This window comes from Oratosquilla oratoria, chromosome 30 (assembly GCF_046742065.1).
Source record: "Oratosquilla oratoria isolate Oo_2021 chromosome 30, ASM4674206v1, whole genome shotgun sequence".
In the NCBI taxonomy this organism is placed as follows: Eukaryota; Metazoa; Arthropoda; class Malacostraca; order Stomatopoda; family Squillidae; genus Oratosquilla; species Oratosquilla oratoria.
This window is the reverse complement of record NC_134806.1, coordinates 3,160,515-3,187,658: the sequence shown is the minus strand read 5'-3', so window position 1 is coordinate 3,187,658 and position 27,144 is coordinate 3,160,515. Positions and strand designations below refer to the sequence as shown.

The 27,144-nt window shown below is 40.0% G+C and overlaps 1 protein-coding gene across 3 annotated transcripts; it reads right to left on the bottom strand.

Moving 5' to 3' along the window:
• Positions 1-846: 846 nt before the first annotated feature.
• Positions 847-27,141, bottom strand: LOC143041335 (uncharacterized). 3 transcript variants are annotated; one of them, XM_076213154.1, is made up of 10 exons: positions 26,841-27,141; positions 24,074-24,166; positions 20,248-20,370; positions 19,766-19,958; positions 17,617-17,802; positions 17,311-17,437; positions 8,493-8,633; positions 3,737-3,917; positions 2,428-2,645; positions 847-978 (listed from the first exon to the last, which is right to left on the bottom strand). In XM_076213154.1, the coding sequence occupies exons 1-10, from the start codon at positions 26,873-26,875 to the stop codon at positions 884-886; spliced, it is 1,392 nt and encodes a 463-aa protein (XP_076069269.1). In that variant the 5' UTR covers positions 26,876-27,141; the 3' UTR covers positions 847-883. The 3 variants fall into 3 exon arrangements, with proteins under 3 accessions (XP_076069269.1, XP_076069272.1, XP_076069270.1); XM_076213157.1 differs by having other exon boundaries at positions 27,028-27,138; XM_076213155.1 differs by having other exon boundaries at positions 27,074-27,134.
• Positions 27,142-27,144: the final 3 nt, after the last annotated feature.

Sequence of the window (27,144 nt, the reverse complement as noted above, 5' to 3'; positions counted from 1 at the left end):
GCTAGCTCACCCCCACTGCTTCACTACATGACGACCAACAACACTTTTATCCCCAAGTTATCTATCCCATCCTTGAGGCTTCCTAAATTTCACTCCATCCATGTCTACCTTCCTCACTATTTGCTAGTCTTTCCTTCCACATACCCAAACCATCCCATTATTCTTTGATCAACTCCATCTACCAGCTCTCTCCTATGCCTTGTTTCTCATTCTATCCTTGTAATCCCCATCGCACCTCTTAAAACGCTCCATTTTCCCTCAAATTCCAGGGACGCCCTATACAGTGTCATGGGCACAATCAACCCTTCCTAATCTTCTTTGCATTCATTCCCAGATACCTGTTTCTCTTGACGCTTCTCATTCCCACAAGATATTTACCTGCTCCCATTACTCTATGAGGGGACAGAGAGGGGTGTCGCTGATTAAATGAAGCAACCTTGCTGTAGATATGCTGTGTCTTGCTGCATTGTTTACAACCCAGGGCAATGGGTGACATGTAGGGATGGCCTGTCATCCAGGAGGAGCCAAGAAAAGAGGGAGGGAGGGGTGATGAATGGGAGTGGGGTGGAAGTATGCTTTTTGACTTTGGCTACCTCCTTGGTGTATGTATGTATTACTCTTTAATTTATCTCCACCCCAAACACTTCCATTCCCTGTTACATATGACCTTAAATACTTAAGTTCCTCAGTCCCTCCAGCCTCTCTCCAATACTCACTTCTAATTCATTTCAACCCTCTTCCCTTGTATACCTCACCTTAATTTTGCCCACATCCCCTTTAGGTGGCACCAAATAATCTGCCTTGGCAACAAATCCATTAAGGTAAACTGAAAACAATGTAAAAAGAAGTATCTTTATTATAAGTATCTTTGAATAACTTCAATCTAGTGACTTGATGACAGAGGAATTTCAAGAAGGAGTTCATGGTAATAATTTGGTCCTTGGTTGGCAAGTCTCCCCAATGGAGTTACTCCAAGATCTAAAAAGAAAACAAAAACAAGAAATATATAATGGTTTCAAAGAAATAATACTCTATTCTGTGAATATGCATAATTATCACTCACATTTATCTTTTGCCAATAGTTTTATTATAAAAGGGGTCCAAAAACAGGATACTTGAAAGAGGTGGTCCTACAAGAAGGAGATCAGAGAAAAATCATCTACCCCTTGTCTTCAAATCCTACCAATACCCTCACCGCCATTTTTGGGTGCAGCTCTAAAGGACTGACATTCAGTCTCTGGAATAGACCCAGGATCCATCTCTATAATTTTCAACTGTACTTCCTCCACCTTTTTACAGAAGAACTGATGTCCAACAACTGCTTCCCTCTTATGATATAAATAGTCCAAAAACTGAGTTTTAGCCCTCAGTGTTGTATTCTCAAATGAAGGTAAGGAAGTTGGTAGGTTTTGATGATTGGTAGCAAGGAGATGACTCTGGTGTTCATCTCCCAGGACCACCTCAAACAGGTACCCATTGTTGGTCCCTATATGAGTATATTGTGTATGTATACGATGTGTAAACCAGTATTTCTTAACTAGGGGTGCTGAAATAAATTATAGGGGGTGCTGAGAAGTGCTGAATACATGGCTGTATTTCACTTCACTTTCCTTTTCTCTTCTAGTAACAAGATGTTAATCAAAAATAGTGGGTGCTAGACTGCATAGATCTGACTACAGGAGGATGCAAGGGTTGGATAAGGTTAAGAAATGCTGGTGTAAACAAATGGCTGATACTTCTGATGCTAACATATCAGTTGATACTAAGCACAGTGGTTCACCTGATATGATTAACCCCTTCCATACCATGTACCCTTTATGGGATACTGACTGCATGAGTTATGCATTCAAAATATTATGGACTTTATCAATATCTCCATAGGCCACAGTCAGGCAACATTCTTTTATGATTAGAGAGTAATTTTCACTAAAAAAAAGAATGTTGCTAACTTTTTGACTTCTGCTCTCCTCTTTAAAATTTATTCTTTATCATCTCTTCAGCATGATAATGTTCCTATGTATAGACATGGTAGTTTTTGCTAACAAAATACTTACACTGTTCTATACCAAGAAGCACCCTGTGCAGGGTACTGACTACATAAATCTACTCCAGTCAAAATATGAAGGACCTACTTTGGACTGGATTCATGCAAAATTCTTTTCTGATATAAGACAATTATCTACTCAAATAAAGAATGCTGATCACTTTTAACTTCTACTATCCCTCCTTAAATCTTTCCTTCACTACCTCTATTATTTCATTTCTGGTGCAAAATTGCCCCCAAGGAAAGAAATTATTGTTATTGGTGACAAAATACAAATATATACCTAATACCACTTATCCTTTAAGTCTGACTATCACTAGGCTATTCAATTCATCATCATGGAACTTCTTCAGTACCTAAGAGATTAAAATAATTCCTCTTACCTTCCTCATCTAACATCTGATCATCAGCCATAGGCTGTCTCAGGATTCTGCGCTTTGAGGCTTGTAGAACAGCATTCACATCATAAACAACCTGTTCTGCCACGTCTTGTTGTTTAGGAACATTTTTCAGGTCATTTTCTCTATGATATATATTCATCAACTTTCGTATTGATTCTTGCTGTGATGGGTCCAATTCTGATTTTGGCGATTCCAATAACCTTGTGATACAAAGAGAACTTTCAATACTTCAATAGATATCAATGCTACAGTCATACAATAATTATCAAGGTTAAGTACTAGAATAGTTGTGACAAACACATACATACATATACCAAGGGCTTTTTCCCCCTTACAAGGGAGGTAGCTTAAGTAAAAAGGCATAATTCCACTCCCATTCGCCACCCCTCCCTCCCTCTCATCATGGATGACGTGTCATTCCTGCATCTCCCCCACCACTCAGTCAGAAGCAATGCAGCAAGAGTGAGCATATCCACAGCAAGGCTGCCTCATTTAATTGGCAACCCACCTCTCTGTCCACTTATCCAGAAACAATGAAGACAGGGAGAAATCCCTTCAGGCTGCATCAAAATATCATTCACACATAACCACTTCCTAAACCCCTATCCCCCACCCACTCCCTTCCATGCATCACAGTATCATCCATACATAGCCATTCTCCACTCACTCCTATCTTCTTCCTTCCTTCCTCAATGCCCCAACATAACATAAGAACATAAGAATAAAGGAGACTGCAAGAGACCATAAGGCCTACACTAGGCAGCTCCGTATCCATCACCACCTGTCGTCCCCATCCATAAAGTTGTCTAATCGTTTTTTAAAACAACTGATAGTTTCAGCGCTTACTACATGGTTACTAAGTTTATTCCATTCATTGACCACCCTATTAGTAAACCAATTCTTGCCTATTTCCTTCTCAAACACAAGAACCAATAATGTGTATCTGTAACTGGTACATACATATACCAAAGTGGTACTGAAAAATGGATGTCAGAGAAAATTATTTCCCTGCCATGTGTCATAAAAACCTGTCAACTTCCTTATTTCAATCTGGCAGTGCAGCTCTGATAAGGTAACACTCTATTTCCAGATTGGGCTCAAGATCCCTCTATCAACTTCAACAACATTTCCTCCATCAGAGATACCTCTCAAACACCCCACCACCATCAACAACAACAACAACAACAACAACAACAACAACAACAACAAAGGTAGAATACATTTGTTAACCATTTTTAAATTGACTAAGCAAATCAGAAGGTATGAACCTGTAATCCTACTTGCAACTTACCACAAAGCCATTTCATTTCCTAATGTAGTCTCTGATGACAGTAATGCATACAAAAGTTGCTTCACAAGAGAATGCCTCTCCTTGTGTTTGAAATCAAGTGAATGTTGGCATCTGCCTGATACATTTCCCAAGACATCCTGAAGAATCAAACGAATCCATTCTTTGGCTAAATCTTGATAATCTATTGGTGGAAAAAAAAAAAAAAAAAGTTAAATCCTTTACCTTTTAACATGGTATCCATCACGAAAAGCATCAAATCTTATTCTAGGTTAAAAAAACTACATCTTCATGGGCCATATATCATGGTAAACAGAGAATATGTATTCCATCCCAATATGTCTGGAAACTAGATGATATAAATTGTCCTAGATCATATAAATTCATTATGTAAATATGGCAATTAATGAAAATCATAGACATTTAGGAATGGATGCGAAGAGGAGACTGTATGAAGGAGTGATTGTGCCAACAGCATTGTATGGGGCAGAAACGTGGAACATAAGAGAAGAAGAGAGAAGGAGTTTGAATGTGTTTGAGATGAGGTCCCTGAGAAGTATGGTGGGGGTTACTAGGCTGGATAGAGTGAGAAATGAGGAGGTGAGGAGGAGAACAGGGGTGAAAAAGGAGCTAGGAGATAGGGTTGATGAAAGAATATTAGGATGGTTTGGACACATGGAAAGAATGAGTGAAGAAAGACTAGTAAAAGAGGTATGGAAGGCAGATGTGGAGGGAGTGAACATGAGGGGACGTCCTAGGATGAGGTGGATGGATGGGGTGAAGGGGGCTTTGGGGAAGAGGGGAATGTCTGTTGAGGAAGGAAGGGAGAGGACGGAAGACAGAGGTGAGTGGAGAATGGTTGTATATGGATGATGTTGTGATTGCATGAGGAGGAATGGGCGGGGGGGTGGGGGGTGGGGTAGTATGTGTGAGTAAATTTTGACGCAGCCCGAAGGGATTTCTCCCCATCCTCTCCTTATATGCAAGGGGGGACGGAGAGGGGGGGTCGCCGATTAAATGAAGCGGCCTTGCTGTGGATGTGCTGTGTCGGAGGTGCTCAGATGAGAGGGAGGGTGGGAGGGGTGTGGAGTGTATTTAGGGATGAAATGGGTGGGAGTGTTTTTATGCCTTTCCCTTTTTGGCTACCTCCCTTGAAAGGGGGAAAAAGCCTTGGTATATGCATGTATGTATGTAATGAAAATCAGTTTGAAGGGATATTTTTTCTTCTGCTTCATAATCAATAAGTTAATCCATTGCCCTAGGTCTTCTTGAAAGAGACCTATCACTCCCAGGTAACTGGCACACCAATGGATCAGCTTACAAGTTATTCAAAGAAGAGGTTTGGTGTTAAATTAATACATAAGAGTTAATTGTGTATGTGTGTGTGTATTTACCTAATTGTAACGTACAGGAAAGGAGCAAGGCTTGTGGGATCCTATTCCTACTCTCCACTTCATGATGATGATGATATGGTTTAATGTCACACACTCCCCCCCCCCCTATCGGGAGGCTAGGATGGTGATCCGCACAGAGGGATTTGTTGATGATGATGATTTATGGAATTTTTGGCTTCAAGGCCAAGCGCCAGAGCCTGTAGGCCATTCAGCGCATATCTATCATATATGAACATATAAAATTTCAAGTAAAACAGTAAAAACAATAACCACTCACAAAACACATCAAAACAAACAGAGGACTTTGTAGCATGGAATTTAATGAACCATGCCCTAGGTTCAACTTTGCCGGTGGCAGGATTCTAATTGCCCTCACCTTGACCTTCGCCGCAAGTAACAACGCCCTAACCTGCTCAGCCAGCGAGCTTCCCTAATTCATCCTACCTAGCTACAAATTCATGTATGGTTCTAACATGTTCTATATCTTTATTTTCCAATTATGACATTTAGCTTTAAATTCATATATTGTTTCAGCTTGGGCTATATCAACTTCTAAGCCATTCCTAGAATTTATGCATTTGTATGGAAAATTGTATTTCTTCACATCCTTTACATATGCTGACTTTCTTCATTTGTTCTCATGACCTCTAGTCTATCCCCTTTAGGGACTTGAATACTTTGATCATATCACCTCTTTCTATTTGATCTTTCAATGTTGGAAGACCCAGCACTTTTAGTCTCTCCTCATACGGTAAAACTGCCAGACTGGGTACCAGTTTGGTTCCTTCCCTTTATATCCTATTGATCTTGTTTATATCCTTCACTCTGTGTGGGGACCATACCACTGACACATATTCTAGTTTTGGATGGATCAGGATTTCTATGCATTTTTTCCATCATCCTTTAATCCATATAGTGAAAACCTACTTTAATCTTCTGCAACAGCCCATATACCTTTCCCACAAACCTGCAGATATGTTTGTCAGCTGACATGCTGTCTTTTATCAATATTCTCAAATCTTTTTCCATTTTTCTTCTTATAATGGATTCACTTCACATGAAATAGTTTAGATGGTTTTTTGTAGCTAGTGCCCATTTCCTGTACTTTGTATTTTTTTATATTGAAATTTATTATCCATTCTTGGCTCCATGTGAAAATAGTATCTATATCTTTTTGCAATAGCCTACAGACTTCTTTGTTTTTCACTCTTATGATTTTTGCATCATCTGCAAACATGGAATAGCTTGTTTTACCTCCCATCATGTCATTGACATAGATAAGAAACATTATAGGTACAGTGAGTCCTCCTTATACAGTCATTCTTTATCCAGTAAATTCACAGTTACGGTATTTGGTAATTAGTACCCTCGATTCTATTTACAGTAAGAAGAATTCACAGATACGGTATCCGCTAGACATTTTGAAGAGGAAAGAGCAGGGAGAAGGTACGTCTACCATATCCTGTTATTACATGTTATAAAGGGTTCGATATACGCTAATTTCAATTTGCGGTAAGGTTTTCAGGAACACATATGTACCGTATAATGAGGACTTACTGTACTAACACTGAATCTTGTGGAACTTTGGTAGTCACTACTCTCTGTCCTGATATCTTACCCATTACTACTGTCCTCATGTACCTTCCCTTGAAAAAAAATTCTATCCATTGGAGTAGTTTGCCTACAGTTTCCACATTAGACGACTGTGAGGTAATTTATCAAAAGTGTTTGCTAGATAGATACACAAACCTTTCACTCTTGCAGCAAATTGAGCTATAAAGGATTGATACACGTGATCTTACAGATCTAAAGCAAAGTTGACTACCTGTCAAAATCTTTATCTCTCCTAGACATTTGACCCATTGATCTTTCACAATCCTTTCACATGATTTCATTATTGTGCTGCTCAATGACAACAGCCTGTAATTTGGGGGTGCCTCCTTACTTCCACTTTTGTGAATTGATACCACACTAGCCCTTTCCCAATCATGTGGCACTATTTATTTTAATAAACATAATAAGACTGCAAATCTTGTCTACTAGATGTTCCCTAAATTCCTTAAGTATCCAGTTTGAGATCCTGTCAGATCCTGAAGCTTTTCTCACATCAAGTGATCCCAAAAGGTTGAACACTTCCTTCACTTCTATATCTATATCTCCTAAATCCAAATTTTTGCTCACCTCACTTTCCTCTTAAAAAACACACTCCTTTGTGAAGACAGTTTGGAAACTTTCATTCATTATTTCTGTCTTGGCTGAAGCCTCCTCAAAGGCCATACCACCCAGTATCAGCTTGGTAATTTTTTCCCCGAGTCTCAATTTACTATTGATAAACCTGTAAAATAGTTTTGGTTCACCTCTACATGATTCTGTAAATGGCCAATGGATCTGCTCTTTCTCTTCTTTGTTCCAGGGTTGATAGTTCCAGTTTAGACAATCTGTTCATATGTCAATTTTGAAAGAGTTGGTGCCATCTCTGTTGTTGCTCTTTGGATTCTTTCTAATTTCCTTTTATTCTATTTTGTACTGGGGGTCCATAGTGTCACATCATAATCCAATCTTGCTCCTATCAGTGAATAATAATTTTTTACCATTACTTCATCCAAGTAGTTAAAAGCTACCTTTATTGATCTTAGTAAATTGTAGGTTTCTCTGACTATTTTGTTTATATGTTTGTCTAGGGACATGTCTTTGGTGATAATAACTCCTAGGTCTTTATTTCCTTTGTACCAATTTTATGTTGTCTTGATATTCTTTTTTTACTTTTCCAAACTCCATTATACTACATTTCTTAATGTTGAAGTTCACTTCCCACTTTTGGCTCCATTTCCAGACTTTGTCCAGGTCTCTCTGTAGCAATTCACAGTCTTTTTCTGTACTTAATTCTTTTGTATTTTTGCGTTGTCTGCAAAGAAGTCCATATAACATTCTACACCTTCATTCATGTTATTTATATATATAGCAAACATTATTGGAGCCAATACTGAACCCTAAGGGACTCCACTTATCATTTCTTCCCAGGTCGAGTTTCTATCTCTGAGCACCACTCATTTTTCTCACATGCAAAAAATATTCCATCCATTTCAGTAATCTTCCTTGTACATCTGTGTGTGTGTGTGTGAGAGAGAGAGAGATAGAGTGAGAAAGAGATAGAGAATGAGAAAGAGAGAGAGAGAGAGGGGGGGAGAGATAGAGAAAGATTGAGAAAGATATGGAGAGAATGAGAGACAGAGATAGTGGGAGAGAGTGAGGGATATATTGACAGAGCACGAGAGAGAGAGAGAGAGAGAGAGAGAGAGAGAGAGAGAGAGAGAGAAGGGTAGCTAAATGCATTAAGAAAAAAAAAAAAAAAAAAATTGTCTTACCCTCTGACATGGTCTCTGCCTCAGTTGCAAGTTGGTTTACAAGGTGTCCCATTCCTTCCACATTATATATAGATACTAAAACAGGCTGAAGCCCAACTGCAATCAGTCTGAATATTGCACTTCCACAGAGACAATCCGTTTCTGAAATCAAAGACGAAATTATGATTTAAGTAGTCACCCAGTCACTCCTGCCATAAATGAAATTCTGTCACGCTGTCATCCATGAGTATACTAAAGTGAAGTTTATAATTTTCATGAAAATTAAATAATGTACAAATATATGATATGAAGCTAAGGTCAATAAAATAATCCATGCTTGAGATTGTGTTTATAGTGAGACAAATGCAAGTGACAGAGGGCTCTTGCATTTGGCTGCGTACCTATTATTTTCATGTGTTGTTCTACTGAGGTGGTTTTGGTATGTTTCATGCAATTTATGTTTACATTTTCCAGACCATTAGGAACCATGCCATGGAGGTGTTTTTAAGTGTGGTTCATGAGAACTGTTTGTAAACTGATTAGAATTTCCTTCTACTGACCAAATACCTGATTTAAGTACATTTATTTCTCTGCTGATTTTTACTGTTAAGTCCATAAATGCATTCAATGAATTAACAAATTACATATATACTGGCAGGTAACATGATTGTACACTGCTTATATGGTAAAAATAGATCAATGAGGAAACAAAATACTAGAACAACTCCTCAACCTAAATATATTAAGCTCCATGAAACACCCCACTAAACAATCTTTCCAACATAATCAACAGACATCCCCAGACATAACAATGTGCTCACACAAGGGTTCGAATCCCAGTAGGAGAGTCTGATATATACACACACACATACATACATATACCAAGGCTCCCCTTACAAAGGAGGTAGCCAAAGTCAAAAGGCATAATTCCACTACCAGCCATTTCATCTCCACCCACTCCACTCCCATTCACCACCCCTCCCTCCCTCCCTCTTTTCTTGGCTCCTCCTGGATGATGGGTGTCACGTATCCAATGTTCATGTGTTTTCTTCTTTCTCGTGTTGGACGTAAGATGTCAGCAAGCACGCAGTTTTCCTTACCCCCTCTCTTATCGGTCAGCTGTGGACCAGTTGACACCCAGAAAGTCAACATGATCAGATCAGTGGTGGTCTGTTGTCCTGTGCCCTCAGGTCAAGTAAGCCATGCCATTAGCATTGGAGCACAAAATTGCCAAGTTGTATCTGTTTTTGTTTTTTTTACATTTCTTTTCTTAGTTTGTGTACTTTTTCTCTTTAATGTAATGTAACCAGATTTCCTACAACTGGTTTTTGTAACAGTTACCATATGTCAGTACACTGCAACGTACTCAAATATTTTGTATTTGTAGTAAATTGTATATGTATGGCAACATTTTTCTATCGCTGGCAGGCTGGCCAATTAACTACCTTATTGTCCTTTTTACTTTCTTTGTGTTAGTATTAGGGTTTTTATTGTTATGTGCATAATTTTCTTGTGTGTGTAATTTAAGGTTGTGTGTTTAGGCTCAGCAGGTTAGGTCGTCGTCACTTGAGGCGAAGGTCGAGGGGATGGCGGTTCGAACCCTGCCACCAGCGAAGTTGAACAAAGGGCTTGGTTCATTCAATTCCACGCTACAAAGTCATCTGTGAGAGGCACCATCCTAACCTTCCAATAGGGGGGAGTTTGTGATGTTAAACCATATCACATCACTATTATACACAGTGGGATAGGAAAATTTCCTTTTGTTTCTACCACTTTGGCCTTTTTGGCTCCAGTGACCCATCAGGTCAATTGGTGAGCCCTTTATAAGAGAGGGTCAAATCCCTCTCGCTGCTTCTTCTTCCTCATCACAACGATTTGAGACCCGGCCGTTCTGTCTCCTTGCGGAGACGTTTTGCCCACAAGGTATGTAGCATCAGCCTAGGGTTTTAAAAACATGTACCGTATTTTCCGGCTTAAAATGCGCATCGGGTTATAATGCGCACCCATACACTTCGTTATCTCAGTACACAGATAGCGTGCACCGACGTATAACGCGCATGCCCGATCGCATTTGTCTATAACGCAGTTTTACCTCGGTATTTATATCATGTGAACGAGGTTACATGGAGAAGTATTTTTCATTGGCTAGAGCCACCGCTGGGAAATCTGTTGATTTGTCACTAAATTAAGTGTCAGTTTAGGCATCAATCAGGACACAACTAAGAAAAAGTCGGAACTACATGTACCGGTATATGACTCATGTTGTGCATTGGTCCTTTATTACTTTGTAGCTTAAATAGTTTGTAGGAAATATGATCTAAAAAAAGTTTATTGAAAGTAAAATATACAGAAAAATTTCGGGATTTTTACAGAAAATGTTCATTTTATATCTTGAGGAAATAATTCGTCTTTACCATTTTTTATTTAATACTGAAACAAACTACAGACTGTTTCGTTTTAGCTTTGAACCTGCAATGACAGTGGTGAAATAGGACAGTCTCTCATCGAGGTGACGGTTAGTTAATATAACTACCGAAAGAGGGTGTTGTAGTCAGGTGTTTGACACGAGTTTATGAATGGCCGCAACGGAATTTGTACCATACCTAAAGTGAAGCAACAAAGCCAACATAAAAATTCAAACTAGGATGCTGTGAACATGGGCAAATATCATGAATATTGATCATGTTTCATGGTGTTTAGGCCTATGTAAACATGAAAAATAAGATTCGATAGTACCTACTTATACCAAATATCTATATACGGTACCCCATGCTGGCGTATTCTTTCATGTCACCATGGCTGTTCTTCTTGTTCTCACGGAACTTCACGGAGAAGTGTGCCTCCCGACTTTGTGACGGCCAACATCGTCACGTTGTTGTGAAAAAAAATTACACACACAGCCGCATAATTTTTATCGTAGTCCGTAGATAATGCGCACCACCGGATAACGCGCACCCCCCATTTTTAGGCCCTTCCAACGGAAAAAAGTCGCGCACTATACGCCCGAAAATACGGTAAGTGGGTTTTTATAGGAAATACATCCTATGTCTGGTGCAAGGCTTTGTTAGGATTGTGGGTTCATCCTTCAGGGGATTTTTTTTAAATTGGCATGTCTTCCGGCTTTTGTCAATTTTATTCTCATGGGTGACCCTTTTAATCTGTTTCCTCCACCTTTTGTTTTTCCCATTACATCTGTGTATTTTTTTTTTTTTTTTTTTTTTACGTTGGTGTGTCAAGTAGGCTTTACCACTTTTTAAGTTTCCCATGTGTGATCTTTGTTTCCCCCCACCAAGTTTTCGCAACAGTGTTTTATTTTATTTTTTTCTGGGGGGTTATTTTATCTCACGTGATTTTTCTTGTCTTCTGATTCTTAAGTTATATTGAAATTAAATACTTGTGATAATTTTTCTGTTACATAGTGTTTTTCATTGAATTTGTGTTATGTAAATAAAATTTCAAAACAAAACTCACTTTTATGTTCCTGGAATTCAAAAATAAAATAAATAAAAAATAAAATTAAATAATTTTTCTCAGTTTGTAACAGTGGCGACCTTGCCAGGATTCACATGAGATTTTTGTTTTAACCCAATTTTAAAGAGTATTACAATACTGTAATTACTTTGAATTGATCCAAAATGTTGAACAAATCACAAAGAATGAGGGAGGAGCTGGAAGAAGATTTTGATGTACGCCGTCTAAAGCTCCAGCTTAAGCTTACTGAGGCGCAGATACAGTTGGCGGAGTTAAATGCAGGTGGAAGTAGGTCTCCCCAACCGTCTTTTGTTTTTGATATGTCTGTGCCTAAGAGATAGGCTGATCCCCCTTCGCTGGGCAAAGGTAATTCCCGTAAGTAAAGTTAAGACATTTAAAGTGCTCATACTGTAACAAAACAGGTCATGAGATAGATTATTGTTGGCCAAGGATGCAGGCAGAGAAGTCTAAGCCTGTAATCTTGTCTTCAAAGGCACCAGAGCCTGAGGTTAACCCAGAAGGGCAGGTTAGCGAGAGTGTCAGTCAAGCACCAGACGTAGGTCACCAGATCTTTTTGTCTGTTAGTAAGGTCACTGTAGACGAAGAACTGAAACCCATCACAGTTTTGCATGACTTTGGGGCTCTACAAACCCCCATTCATGTTAGTTTAGTAGGAGAGGAGATTGGGGAGTTGCCAGCCCCCATTAAGGAGAATACTGACATCCAGCCAGATGATGTTTTTGAAGGAGAAGAAACTAGGGAGTGTGTAGTGTCATTATCAATTGGGGATCGGAACAGTGTCCTCCTGGCTGAGGTGCGCAGGGACACAGAGAGTTTTAAGGGGAAGGCTGCAGAAGCTGTTTTGCCTGAGCTTCCAACTCAGTGCATTGATTTGGTTTTAGGGGACAATTTAGCCAGAAGGGAAAGGGGACAAACTCTCCCTCTGATTCTCCAGGTGAAGCCATAAAGTTCTCCACATTTATCCATTGTAGAAGAGGCCATGCCCCAGCTTTATCCTTTGTGTGTGGTCACCCGCACAGTGACAGCTGAACACCCACCTCCTGAGTCACGTGCCCCCATTAAAGTGAACACTGGCATCTAGCCTGATGATGAGGTAATAGACCTTACAAGTCTATTCTCCCAAAGCGATAATGCTTTTGTTAGTTCTTCTCCAGAGAAGTCCATTTCAGGGAGATGGGAGCCATTTGCAACCCAAGAAGAGGACGAGGAGTTGGCCCCCCTTTTGGAGGAGGAGGAGGAGGAGAGACAGACACCTGCCCTTCATCCACGTGGTGAAGTGCCATGCGGAAGGTGGTTGCCGCCCACTTTTTTTGAGGACGACGTACCTTGGGCACCTGTGGAACAGCTGGTTATCTCCTCCACTCACCATGAGGGCCACCCAGACATCAATAAGGAGGAGGAGGAGGAGGAGGAAAGATAGACACCCACCTTTCCTCTACGTGGCGGAGTGCTGTGCAGACGCCAATTGTCGTCTATCTTTTCCAAGGACAAGGATCCTTGGGCAGCCGTGGAGCAGGTCGTGGTCCCAGCAGCTCACCGGAGGGCCATCTTGGAAGTGGCCCACAACGGACATTTTATGGGCCACCCAGGTGTCTGTGAGACCTTTGAGAGGCAAAGATAAGCCCTCTCTTGGTGAGAAAATCGGAAAGTCAAGGACCATGTAGCCGGGCCTCCAAACCACCAGGAGAGACCAGAACCAAGTTCTGCCATACAATTGGACATTATGGGACTTCCCAACAGGCCCATTCAAGGTGACAATTTCAGACAATTAGAGGAACCATTCTGTGTGCAAGTGGACAGCAATCCTCATTTTTCAGTGTTAGTGTTAATGACTTTGAGAAGTGGGTGTAGTGTGAAGAAGCCGCCAGATGATCAAGTCTGTTTTGTGTCAAAATGCAGTTGTCTGTAATGTCATTGTGTGGAGCTCAACATAGTGTTTTTATTTTCTGTCTGTTTAAGTAGAGGCCAAGGGATATTATTTTAGTACGAGTATGTATGGGAGATGTTTAATTTATGTGTTGGAAAGTTGATGCAGGGCACCTGGACAAGTCTCAGTCCCGTGCACAAGCACAGGTTTGACAGGAAGGCAATTCAGTTTTGGCCCTTCTGCCTTTTTAAGGGATGCTTTTGCAGGCTAAGTACCAAGGTTTGTACCGAGTTTTAAGGGTGAGGGTTGCCAACTACACGATCACTACACCAGATAGGAGCCACAGACAGTGGCTGTGTCACATCACTTGTCAAAGGGTTACCATGAGAGGAACTCTGAGGAGCCTTAAGGGGGCTCCCGTTTGCCTCACCGAGACCGGCTGAGCAAAGCCGAGGATGAGGTAGAGACCAGGAATGGCCCCATGCCTACTTTTTTTGTTGGGTGTCTGGTCAGAGAACACCGCTATTTGAGCCAACTTGAATCGGAAGTGGGGGCACCTGAACAAAGAGCGGAAACGAAAGCTGCTCGCCGTAAGGGATAAGTTTCCCCCAAGGGGTTTGAAGACAGACCAAGGAGCTGGCCATCTCAGCAGCTTACAGCTTAGGGGTTAGTGACACCATCTTGGTGGACTTTTTCAGTGTAGTGCTCCCTTATTAAGCACCTTGTTTGAGAAGGAGTTGTTGTCTTGTTGCAAGTGGGTCTCATTCGTCAAGTACGAGTGAGTGTTGATCACCTTTTTTGCTTTTGCTTAAGTCAGACAGTAGCCAGAGGTTTTGCAATGATTTCTGCTGAGAATGAAAATCTTTAAAAAATGTGTAAGAGCTATGCTCCTACACATTTTTTTTTCTCTTGGTGGGGAGGTGTCATGTATCCAATGTTCACATATTTTCTTTCTTTCTCGTGTTGGTCGTAAGATGTCAGCAAGCACACTGTTTTCATTCCCCCCCCCCTCTTATCGGTCAGCTGTGGACCAGTTGACACCCAGAAAATCAACATGGTCAGATCAGCAGTGGTCTGTTGTCCCATGCCCTCAGGTCAAGTAAGCTGTACCGTTAGCATTGGGGTGCAAAATTGCCATGTTGTATTCTTTTTTTCTTTTTGGTTATGTTTCTTTTCTTAGTTTGTGTACTTTTTCTCTTTAATGTAATGTAACCAGATTTCCTACAACTGGTTTTTGTAACACAGTTACCATATGTCAGTATGCTGTGACATATTCGAATATTTTGTATTTGTAGTTTAATTGAATCAAATTGTATACATATGGCAACATTTTTCTATCGCCGGCAGGCTGGCTAGACATGTGCCCCGTTCATGTCGAGTTGCCGATTAAAAAGTGTAATGAGAAATAGACATTTGGGAATGGAGGCTAAGAGGAGATTGTATGAAGGAGTGATTGTGCCGACAGCACTGTATGGGGGCAGAAACATGGAACATAAGAGAGGAAGAGAGAAGGAGTTTGAATGTGTTTGAGATGAGGTGTCTGAGAAGTATGATAGGGGTTGCTAGGCTGGAAAGAGTGAGAAATGAGGAGGTGAGGAGGAGAATGGGGGTGGAAAGGGAGTTGGGAGATAGGGTAGATGAAAGAGTATTAGGATGGTTTGGACACATAGAAAGAATAAGTGAAGAAAGACTAGTAAAAGAGGTGTGGAAGGCAGATGTGGAGGGAGTGAACATGAGGGGGCGACCTAGGATGAGATGGATAGATGGGGTAAAAGGGGCTTTGGGGAAGAGGGGAATGTCTGTTGAACAGGGGCGAATGGAGAATGGTTGTATATGGATGATGTTGTGATGCATCAGGTGGAATGGGTGGGGGGATGGGGGGTGAAGTAGTATGTGTGAGAGAAATTTGATGCAGCCCAAAGGGATTTCTCCCTGTCTTCTCCTATTCTGCATGAGGGGGACAGAGAGGGGAGGAGGGTCACTGATTTAATGAAGCGGCCTTGCTGTGGATGTGCCGTGTCTTGTGACACTGCTTCTGACCCAGGGCAGTGGACAAGATGCAAAGATGACCCATCATCCAGGAGGTACCATGATAAGAGGGAGGGAAGAGGGTGTAAGGGAGTGGAGTGTATTAGGGATGAAATGGGTGGGAGTGGTTTCTATGTCTTTGTTTTTTGGCTACCTCCCTTACAAGGGTGACAAAAAGCCTTTGGTATATGTATGTATTATTATTATTATTATTATTATTATTATTATTATTTTTTTTTTTTTTTTTTTTTTTTTTGGAATGTCCCCTTCGGGTACAGAGAGTATGCCTAGTCCTATCCCCATTCTGTTTTTGTCGCCTTTTTTGACTCAAGTGGGAACACTGGATGGCAGTATTCTTTCTCCCTAAGATTCAAGATTATAAGAACTAGGAAAGAACTTAGAGATCTTTGCTACGGCTCAGTTTCCATCAATAGATAGGGCAGTGAAAGGAATCATTGCAACTATATATAAGGCCAGTAAGTCTGGAGGAACCCAATGCACAAGAAGAAGAAGAAGAAGAAGAAGAAGAAGAAGAAGAAGAAGAAGAAGAAGAAGAAGAAGAAGAAGAAGAAGAAGAAGAAGAAGAAGAAGAAGAAGAAGAAGAAGAAGAAGAAGAAGAAGAAGAAGAAGAAGAAGAAGAAGAAGAAGAAGAAGAAGAAGAAGAAGAACAAGAACAAGACGAAGAAGAAGAAGAAGAAGAAGAAGAAGAAGAAGAAGAAGAAGAAGAAGAAGAAGAAGAAGAAGAAGAAGAAGAAGAAGAAGAACAACAACAACAACTTGAATTGCCCAAGCTGCACTTACCAAACAAGACACAGACCATTTTATACTTCAATATCCCACTCTTGCCTTACCCAAACAACAATACAACATTTCTTCATTGAGAGACTTGTGGGTCAATCTAGTGTCTGTTGCTGGTTACTTTGGAGCTAAGGGTCTATTCCACCAGAGACCTGATGCAAAAGATGGATTAATTTACTTGCCTCCTTACAAGATGAAAAGACCTTTTGGTATACATATGTACATCCACTCCTCCATTCACTGCCACATGTGATACCAAATTTTCAAAACTCTCCACTTCCTCTAGACTCTCACCTTTCAAATTCACATCTAACCTCCCACCATCATCAGATAAATGCTCAAAGGAAAACAACACATACTTGTAAAAGTTGTGCATCATTCACTGCCACATGTGATACCAAATATTTAAAACTCTCCACTTCCTCTAGACTCTCACCTTTTAAATTCACATCTAACCTCCCACCATCATCAGATAAATGCTCAAAGGAAAACAACACATACTTGTTTTATACTTTTGTAAAAGTTGTGCATCATTCACTGCCACATGTGATACCAAATATTCAAAACTCCACTTCATCTAGACTCTCACCTTTCAAATTCACATCTAACCTCCCACCATCATCAGATAAATGCTCAAAGGAAAACAACACATACTTGTTTTATACTTTTGTAAAAGTTGTGGATCATCAGGAAGCAGCATCGTGTGAATGAGTGCATGGATAACTAAATCCATGTGAGATAAACCATTCATATATACACTTTCCACCACAGGAGTCATAGCCTGTTACAACAAGGAAACATAACAAAATTATAATAATGAGCTTTTAGTTTGCAACAAGACATTTCATTCTGTTTATCAAACTAATTAGTCTATATATTCAAGGGATCATGTTCAATAAAAGTATGAAAATATGATATACAGTATTTCTTCACACAAGTACAAAGATTGGGGAAATTTACCTTTCGCCAAATATGTCTTCCATTCGAATACTTTCCTGATTTAAAGACAGCAACAGATGCACTCATCACATCCTTTATACGGCATGAAACGGAATATTCTTCATGACTTGTTACTTTCTCACTAATCGGGACCAATTCACCTGCTGGACGATTAAATTTCTTGTATTGCTTGTCCCAATAATAGTTCTAAAATAGGAAAGAAAATGCACATCTCTTTAACATTGAATATCTTCCTTTTGTATACATACATACATATAACAAACCCTTTCTCCCTTATGTAAGGGTGTAAATTGAGAAGATTAGGTTGGGGACAAAGGGAATACTTGGGGAAGAATACTGTGGATTAAGGAAAGGAAGAGGATGCGTGAATCAAATTTTTACAGCAAGAAAGATTTCCTTGAAATTTTTGGGAAAAGGTATGTCTTTCCAGCTTTTATGGATTTGGAGAAGGTGTATGATGACAGATTTTGGGATGTGTTGCAGATGTATGGGATGGGGGAAAACTGTTGTGGGCAGTGTGGAGCTTTTACCTGAGTAGTAGAGTTTGTGTTATGGTAGGTAATGGAGAGAATTAATGGTTTAAGGTGAAGGTGAGGAGTTGGGGGTGCAGGTAGATTGTAGATTGAGATGATGATGATGATATGGTTTAATGTCACAATCTCCCCCCTATAGGAAGGCTAGGACAGTGCCCCTCACAGAGGAATTTGTAGCATGGAATTTAATGGTTCAACTATGCCAGTGGCAGGATTCGAACCATCATCCCCTCGACCTTCACCGCAAGTAACAAAACCCTAACCCGCTCAGCCAGCAAGCAAGTTTTGGAGGACTGAAAAGTGTCATGAGAAATAGGCATCTGGTAATGGATGCAATGAGACGCTTATATGAAAGGATGATTGAGCCTACAACACTGTAAGGAACAGGGACTTGGATTCTAAGAGAGATAGAAAAGAGAAGTTTTAAAGGGAGCTGGCAGATAGGGCTAATGAAAGATTATTGGGATGGTTTGAACACACGAAAAGAATGAGTAAACAAAGATTAGCAAAAGTGGTGTGGAAAGCAGAGGTATATGGTGTAAACTTGAGGGGATAACCAAGAATGAAATGGATGGATGGGGTGAAAGGGGCTTTGAACAAGAAGGGGAATGTCTGTTGAGCATGGAAGGGAGAAGGCAGGGGATAGGTGTGAGTGGGGGATGGTTGTGTATGGATATTTTGGTACAGCCTAAAGGAATTTCTTCCCATCTCTATTTTCTGCATCAGGGGATAGAGGGGGGTGTCACTGTGTCAGTGAAGTAGCCCTGCTGTGGATGTGCTATGTCTTGCTTTATTTACTTCTGACCCGGGCAGTGGGCAGGAGACAGGGATGATCTTTCATCCACAAGGAGCTAAGATGGAAACAAGGGTGGTGGATGGAAGTGGAATGGGTGCATGCCTTTGACTTGGCTACCTCTCTTATAAGGAGAAAGAAGACCTTTGTATATACATACATACGTATATCAAGGGCTTTCCCCCCCTTTACAAACCTCCCTATTTTCTTGGCTCCTCCTGGATGATGGGTCATGCCTGCATCTCACCCACTGCCCTGGGTTAGAGGTAATGTAGCAAGACACAGCACATCCACAGCAAGGCTGATTCATTTAATTGACAACCCCCCTCTCTGTCTACTCATGCAGAAAAAGAGAACATGGGGAGAAATTCCTTTGGGCTGCGTCAAAATATCATCGACACATACTCCCTCACCCCCCACCCACTACCTTCCATGCATCACAGAATCATCCATACACAACCATTCTCCACTCAACCCTATCTTCTGTCTTCTCCCTTCCTTCCTCAACATAGATAAATATACTTTATAGATCTTATTCTAGGTAATGCCAGATGATTCTACTTAGCTTGGGGGAGACATCATATATATATATATACATATATATATATATATATATATATATATATATATATATATATAGAGAGAGAGAGAGAGAGAGAGAGAGAGAGAGAGAGAGAGAGAGAGAGAGAGAGAGAAACAATTTGAAATGGTGAATAAAAAAAAATTGAAATGGTGGAGGAAAAAAAATAGAATTTGAAATGGTGGAAAAAGAAAACAGAATTTGAAATGGTGGAAAAAAAATGGTACAATACCAGACTGTTACCTTAATCCAGCACCATGCAATATCTAATGCTGCTGTGAGGGAATGCAGGCCACAGAGTGGAGCTTTCCCATGAATAACTTCATTGCGAAGATCCACCAAGTAGTGAGGCAAACTGATATCTGAAGCTAGATAGTGCATAGGTATAGCACTGTAATATCTGTTTTGTGCATCCTTTACAACATAACCTGTAAACCTAAAAAAAAAAAAATAAAGTTAACTGTGTATAAATATGGAATTATTGTAAACATGGTTAAAGATGGAATAATATTTCACAGCTGACCATTCATTCACATCACTTTTCTTTGTTAATAGTGCTATCACTCAGAACTTATTTCACTACTACTTCAATCTTTTTAGCCTCCTTATAGGATATGCCAAAAATTGAAGAATATAAAACTTACATACATACACCAAGGGCTTCCCCCCCCCCCCATACAAGGGAGGTAGCCAAAGGCAAAACTTGATGAGGATTATACATCTACCTTGCAATAGCAGTCCCTATTTGTGAGACTTTAATTCCTTCCTGAATGTGTGTATCCAGTGCAAGCACTTTGGACTGCAATAATGGAAGACTTGCTTCTACCCCAAGTGGGAGTCTGTCAACCCTGGCCAGAAGAAAATGAATACATAAATGAAAATATTCCATCATTTCACCAATAACCAGTTCTTCTGTCCTTAGAGACAACATTGCACAAAAGAATAACAGAAATGATACAAAAGTGTAATAGAAATGAGGAATAGTCAAAAGTTAAGCCAAAGGACTCAACTTAGAATCAATAGAGTAAAATCTGCCCGCCTCCCCAAACCAAAATGAATTCAAGGAAGGCCAATCCACTAGCACATTTTTCACATACATCACACAAGTGCTGGAGGAATCAATCAATTTATCTGTTGCCCCAAGTCTCTTCAGGAGGTCCAAGGTTCTGAGGTAACTGGCAACAGCCATCAGACTGGCCTAAAATCACTCAAGGAAGAAATATTGTATCATCTAGGTATGGCTAGGGTGGGGTAGTCTAAGATGAGGTGTCTGGTATCTTCTGTGTGATGGTTGTATCTGGGGCAGCTTGTTTCTATAGCCAAGACTAATATGGACCACTTCCCCATCAACCACCCTGCCCTACAAACACCAGCAAATTGTACAAAACACTCAACAGCATCACACTATCCAACACTAACACTACACGCTCTCACGCAGCAATAATCACAACAACAGATAATCTACCCTCAAACAGACAACAAGCAAACGCACTCATACGTCATTTTGCACGGACGAGCCATCTTACATCTCACCCTGACGACCGACGCACCATTCGACGTAAGAAAGACTTTCCCACAGACTCAGACTATACACCCTTCATAGACAGTCAGACAAAACTCATAATGCATAGTCTCAAGCACTCATCTGCCTGTGGCCCTGATAACATAAGCAACATCCACCTAAAACACATTGGACCACAAGGTATACACGCACTCACAAACATTGCAAACTACAGCTATTCACACAACACTATACCCGACATCTGGAAGCATGGTAAAATAATCACCATTCCAAAACCGAACAAAGACCCAACAATCCCAACATCGCACCGCCCAATCACACTTCTCTGCACCCCCTCTAAAGTCATTGAACGCCTAATACTTAAACTTGTCACACCATATATTCCCCTTGCTGACTCACAACACGGTTTTAGGCCACTACACTCCACAAACACTCTTCTGACAAACCTCACACAAAGAATTTTAGATGGCGTCAATTCAGATAGGCCCCACCACAGAACACTTCTTATAACATTGGACATTAGTAAAGCTTTTGATGCTATCCCCCGCCACAACCTAACAAATAAAATATATAACACAGACATGCACAATAACACCAAAAGATGGCTGGCCAATTATCTGGCGGGCAGGAATGCTCATGTGTCATATAATGGCCAATCATCGCACATCAGAAACATTAAGAACGGAGTACCACAGGGCTCAGTTCTATCCCCCACATTATTTAATCTATACATGCATGACTTACCCACGCCAGACACCTCAGAAATACAAATCTCTTCCTACGCAGACGACATAACAATCACATGCACACATCGTAACACAGACAAAGCTGCAGAAATAATCCAGCCTTACCTTGACACACTCAACACATGGTTCATCACAAACAGACTCAAAATAGCTCCAACCAAATCTACAGCAACACTTCTCACCAACTGGACAAAAGAACACAAATACATACCTCATCTCTACATCAACAACACTCTAATACCACACACAAACACACCGAAAATTCTTGGTGTAACATACGATACATCCATGTCTTTCAAACAACACCTCACAAACATAAAAAACAAATGCACACCTAGACTTAACGCACTCAAGTCAATCACTGGAACAACATTTGGACAAAACAAAGAAACTAATATAACACTATACAAACAATGCATACGCTCAGTGATGAATTATGCGAGTCCTGCATGGGCTCCTAATCTCAGTGAGTCACACCACAACACCCTTCAAATCATACAAAACAAAGCCCTAAAAACAATTACTGGCTGCACAAATACATCACCTACAGACCATTTACACCATGAAACAAAAGTCCTCAAAGTCAAGGACCACCTCGACATGAGAGGCACACAAACACTTGCTGCAGCCACCACAAACACATCACACCCGCTACACTACATAGCAGAACACCCACACACACCAAGAAACATTAAAACTACACCCAAAGACCTTTATTACACACAGATACTCTCTTCTCTTCCTCCACAACCACCAAATACCAGCCTCCGGAAACATATTCATAATCATATCACTCACCGCTCCATTAACACACTGAAAGACAACACACTGCTACATGCCAGACCCCCTGATATCCACCCTTCTGAATCCTCTCTCCCACGTAAGGACAGAGTCCACTTGGCCAGACTGCGATGCGGTCACCACCCAGCACTTCTAAGCTACCAGAAGAGGCTGGACGACCGTGTTGTGAACAGCTGCCCAGGATGTAACACTTCACCCCATACCATACAACACATAATGGAAGACTGCATTATACACAATCATGCACGCAAACAACACAACATACACTCTATAAAGGATTTGTGGGAAAACCCAGTTTCGGCTGTGGCCTTCCTTGGGGAGACGGGACTGCTCGGACAGACAGTCTAGGGAACGACAACAACAACAACAACAACAACAACATATGCTTATGATTCTCTTCTTAAACGCTGTTTGTTATCATTTCCTTACTGTTACTTCCTGCCACTTTTAACACCCTTCTACTCCCTCTACCAATTCATATCCTACTCTAGCATTAATATCCCACAACACCACTTCATTCACATTTCTCCTAAAACTCTCCACATACACCTAGGTCTATTAATCCAACATTCACATGTGCCACATGTGCAGATGTTTGAGCCCAAGACATAAACCCATTTTGGGAATTGGTGGCATATCCTGGGCCAATTCCTGAAGTGAGTTTATGTCCTGGGCCCAAATGTCCACACAAGTGGTGGTTGGCAAGTGTTGAATTAAGATATCTAGGTGTACTTTCTCCATATTGAGATTTATAAATCTCCCTCAAATCTTGAGCCTACAACACATCATATATCTTAGTACACTAAAACCAAATGGTTTCCTTTCTGTGGAATGAAATGAATGAATATATATAACTTCAGTAAATGACAAGTAGATATAATGAATACACTTTAATGGTATAAGCAATTACAGTGTGTAATATGACAGCAAAGGTGCAAGTTTTATTATACATATATATATATATATATATATTCTCTTGGCAGTGGCATACAGTTCATTACTTGATGATGAGCTGAGAAACTTTTGAAAGAGAAACAAATGGGTGTGGGATGGGTGGAGGGTGGATGCATGCTTTGGTTGGATACCTCATACCCTTATAAATGGAAAGAAGTCTTTTGGTACATGGATTAATATTAGGTATTGTTGCTTAATGCTGAATTCATTACACACTGCATAATAAACTTTACTAAGCTTAAGCCAGGAGGCACTATGCTACAACCAAAGCAGTCACCTATGTGCTCAGACTACCTGGGAGTACCTGAGTATCTTGCAGTCAACAATACCTGTTGGATTTGATCATGGGTATGCATCATCCAAATCACATTTGGAATCCATCCACCACAGCACACAAAACATTATGAAGTCAAAACTATCAACACTAATATAACAAAGAATTCCGTGTAGACATTTGTTTGAAGGTACAGAAAAATGAAAACACTGAGATAATTTGTTTGTAGAGAACACATCTGTATGCAAACTTACCTTGCTCTCCATACTGTCATGACATCAATTGCATTTTGCCATTGTTGTGGATTTTCTGAGAATGCATTGGTATACACTTCTTTCCATTCCTCCCTGAAAATATAAATTACAAATTAAAGGGGAATTATATCAACCACAGCACTTGTTACCCCTAAAATATGCTTTGTCAAATAATCTATATATTTTTTTTTTTTTTTAGCATTTATCTATAACAGAATGGAACAGCCCTGTTAAGGTAAGAATTGACTGGTGAATGGTGAATTATTACTCAATTTATGCTTTTTTCTAAGTACTGTATGCGGGAACATTAATGGTGGTGATAGTAATTTATTCTGGCATGTTTAGCATTGGCAAAGTAGGGTTACAATTTGAATTACTACAGCACATAATTAATTCTAAAAAATTACAAATGATAAAGTCTACCATAATTGTTTATGTACCATGACTTCACTGAATGATTATCCCCAGTTACGGAGGTAGCACTTCAAGTGCTATTGCACTTGCCTTCCTCTTCTTTTCACCACCAGTGTTTATGTGGAGGATCAAGCATAATGTACATTACATATTATGCAGCCAAAGAAAATGTGTATCATGAGAAACATAAAGATGCAAAAAAAATCTCAAGAAAGGTTGGTATAAATGACAACATGAGCTGATATAGGATACAAAAAAACTATAAGGAATGTAATGGACTGCTGTGCATGAAAATGAACTACTGTATCATCATTTGACATTGCATTTTACAAAATCTATGTAAATTTAAGGTTGGGTAAAATTCCAGAATCACGTAAACATGGGTATCTAACATGAAACTTATGTTGTCCAATCATCAATAGCTTGGTCTCACTAATTACTGACAAAACTGAAAAAAAAAAAAAAAAAAAAAAAAAAAAAAAAAATTCTCTTTGGTCAAATTACATGAAAATCACGCATTTTTAAGAAATTAGTTCAAGTAATTCAACAATATGCAATCTATTACACTAATAACACAATAGTAAGAAACTTAATAAAGTGTAGTTTGATCTATACCACCAGTGATCATAGATGGTGGGCTGGACGAATCGTAGCTGTGGTCAGTAATTTTGCAGAGGATAAAAATGTAACTTCTCTTTGATCAAATTACATGGAAATCACACATTATAAAGAAAATAGGTCAAATAATGCAACCATATGCTAATTTTTTATGTAAAATTATGCATTTGAGCAAAAACCGTCCTTGTTTGGGTTTTGTCGGTATTTAGTGAGTCGGACGGTATGTGTAGCTGAGGTGGGTAATTTTGCAGAGGCTAGACACATGACTTCTCTTTGATCAAATTACATGTAAGTCACACATTTTAAAGAAAATATGTCAAATAATGTGAACCATATACAGTGGCCGCGAAAAGTTTGGGCGCAAAATTATAGGCGCCCCAACTTTCCCCTAAACTCAAAACATGCGAAAAATACAACTTTCCACCCAAACTTTTCGCTATTTTTCAATGCTAGCGTTTGTACCCGTATTTAGCCGAGACAATACACACTATTTGGCAACTCTGTTTAGGCGCACTCAATGTCACATGGAGTCAGTTTCTAAACATCTCTCACAGAGAGTAGTCTTTTTTTTGCGGTGGTCTCTGTTTTTGTGCCTTGATATCTCCGTAATGGGAAGTGGTAAAGAGCTGGAAAGAGACACAGTTGTTACAATCATAATCCTCTATAAGGAGGGTTATAAGTTTAAAGATATTGCTACTCGTGTGGGAATTGGAGTGCGTCAAGTGCAAAAGTGGACCAAGAAATTTCGAGATGACGGAAGTGACATCATTCGTACTCCAAAGCATCGCTCTGGTGGGCCAAGGAAGATATCTACGGTTCTAACTGCCTCCTACGGTTATCAGGAGGCAGTTAGAACCGTAGAAGTACGATTTGATATCTTCCTTCGCCGACCAGAGCGATGCTTTGGAGTACGAATGATGTCACTTCCTTCGTCTCGAAATTTCTTGGTCCACTTTTGCACTTGACGCACTCCAATTCCCACACGAGTAGCAATATCTTTACACTTATAACCCTCCTTATAGAGGATTATGATTGTAACAACTGTGTCTCTTTCCAGCTCTTTACCACTTCCCATTACGGAGATATCAAGGCACAAAAACAGAGACCACCGCAAAAAAAAAGACTACTCTCCGTGAGAGATGTTTAGAAACTGACTCCATGTGACATCGAGTGCGCCTAAACAGAGTTGCCAAATAGTGTGTATTGTCTCGGCTAAATACGGGTACAAACGCTAGCATTGAAAAATAGCGAAAAGTTTGGGTGGAAAGTTGTATTTTTCACATGTTTTGAGTTTAGGGGAAAGTTGGGGCGCCTATAATTTTGCGCCCAAACTTCTCGCGGCTACTGTATATAGAATTGTGCATTTGAGCAAAAACCGTCCTTGTTTGGGTTTTGTCGGTTTTTTGTTGGTAATTAGCGAGACCCTCAATAACTAACCTAACCACATGCTGGCCAGTTCGGCTCATCACCAACTCGGCAGCTTGAGACGTCATCTTTGTTTTGACATGCTTAGGTCAATGAAATTCAAATATGATGAATCGGTCTACTCTAACCTAATCTAACCGTGGTGGGCCGAGAAGATGGGCAAAGTTGGCAGTGGGCTGAGTTGACCCTACACCACCTAAACTACGACCTACGTAACCATTCCATAGAAAACAATTGTTCAAATGCAAAAAAGAAAGGAACAATGTGTTTGCGTGATAATAGAATAGAACCTAATGCTGATGTAACTTACTTAGAAAACCATGGGACGACTGTCAATGCTGCCATTATAAATGACAATAAAAATATATGAGGGAATTGTAAGTGTATGCCGTGTAGTTCTTGTTACTTGTAGGACGCAGTATTTGGTAATTCAACTTGCAAAAGGTCCGATTTGGGTTGTTTGATAAACAATAGACCCCCAAAATATTGTGCTGTACCATTCCTTTTCACAGTATATCTTGCTTCGGAGTTTAGTACGTGTACCTGTCAGCCTTTCAAGTTTTGTTTCTTTCTACTTCAACCTTTTTCTATTCCATGCTTGACTTGATGTAAAC

Excerpts from the sequence above, each read along its gene's own strand:
- LOC143041335 (XM_076213154.1), bottom strand. The coding sequence starts at position 26,875 with ATGGCAGCATTGACAGTCGTCCCATGGTTTTCTAA. Across the intron at positions 17,803-19,765 it reads TTGCATGGTGCTGGATTAAG|AACTATTATTGGGACAAGCA; the intron begins GTAACAGTCTGG and ends TTCCTATTTTAG. Across the intron at positions 17,438-17,616 it reads GAAGACATATTTGGCGAAAG|GCTATGACTCCTGTGGTGGA; the intron begins GTAAATTTCCCC and ends TTGTTGTAACAG.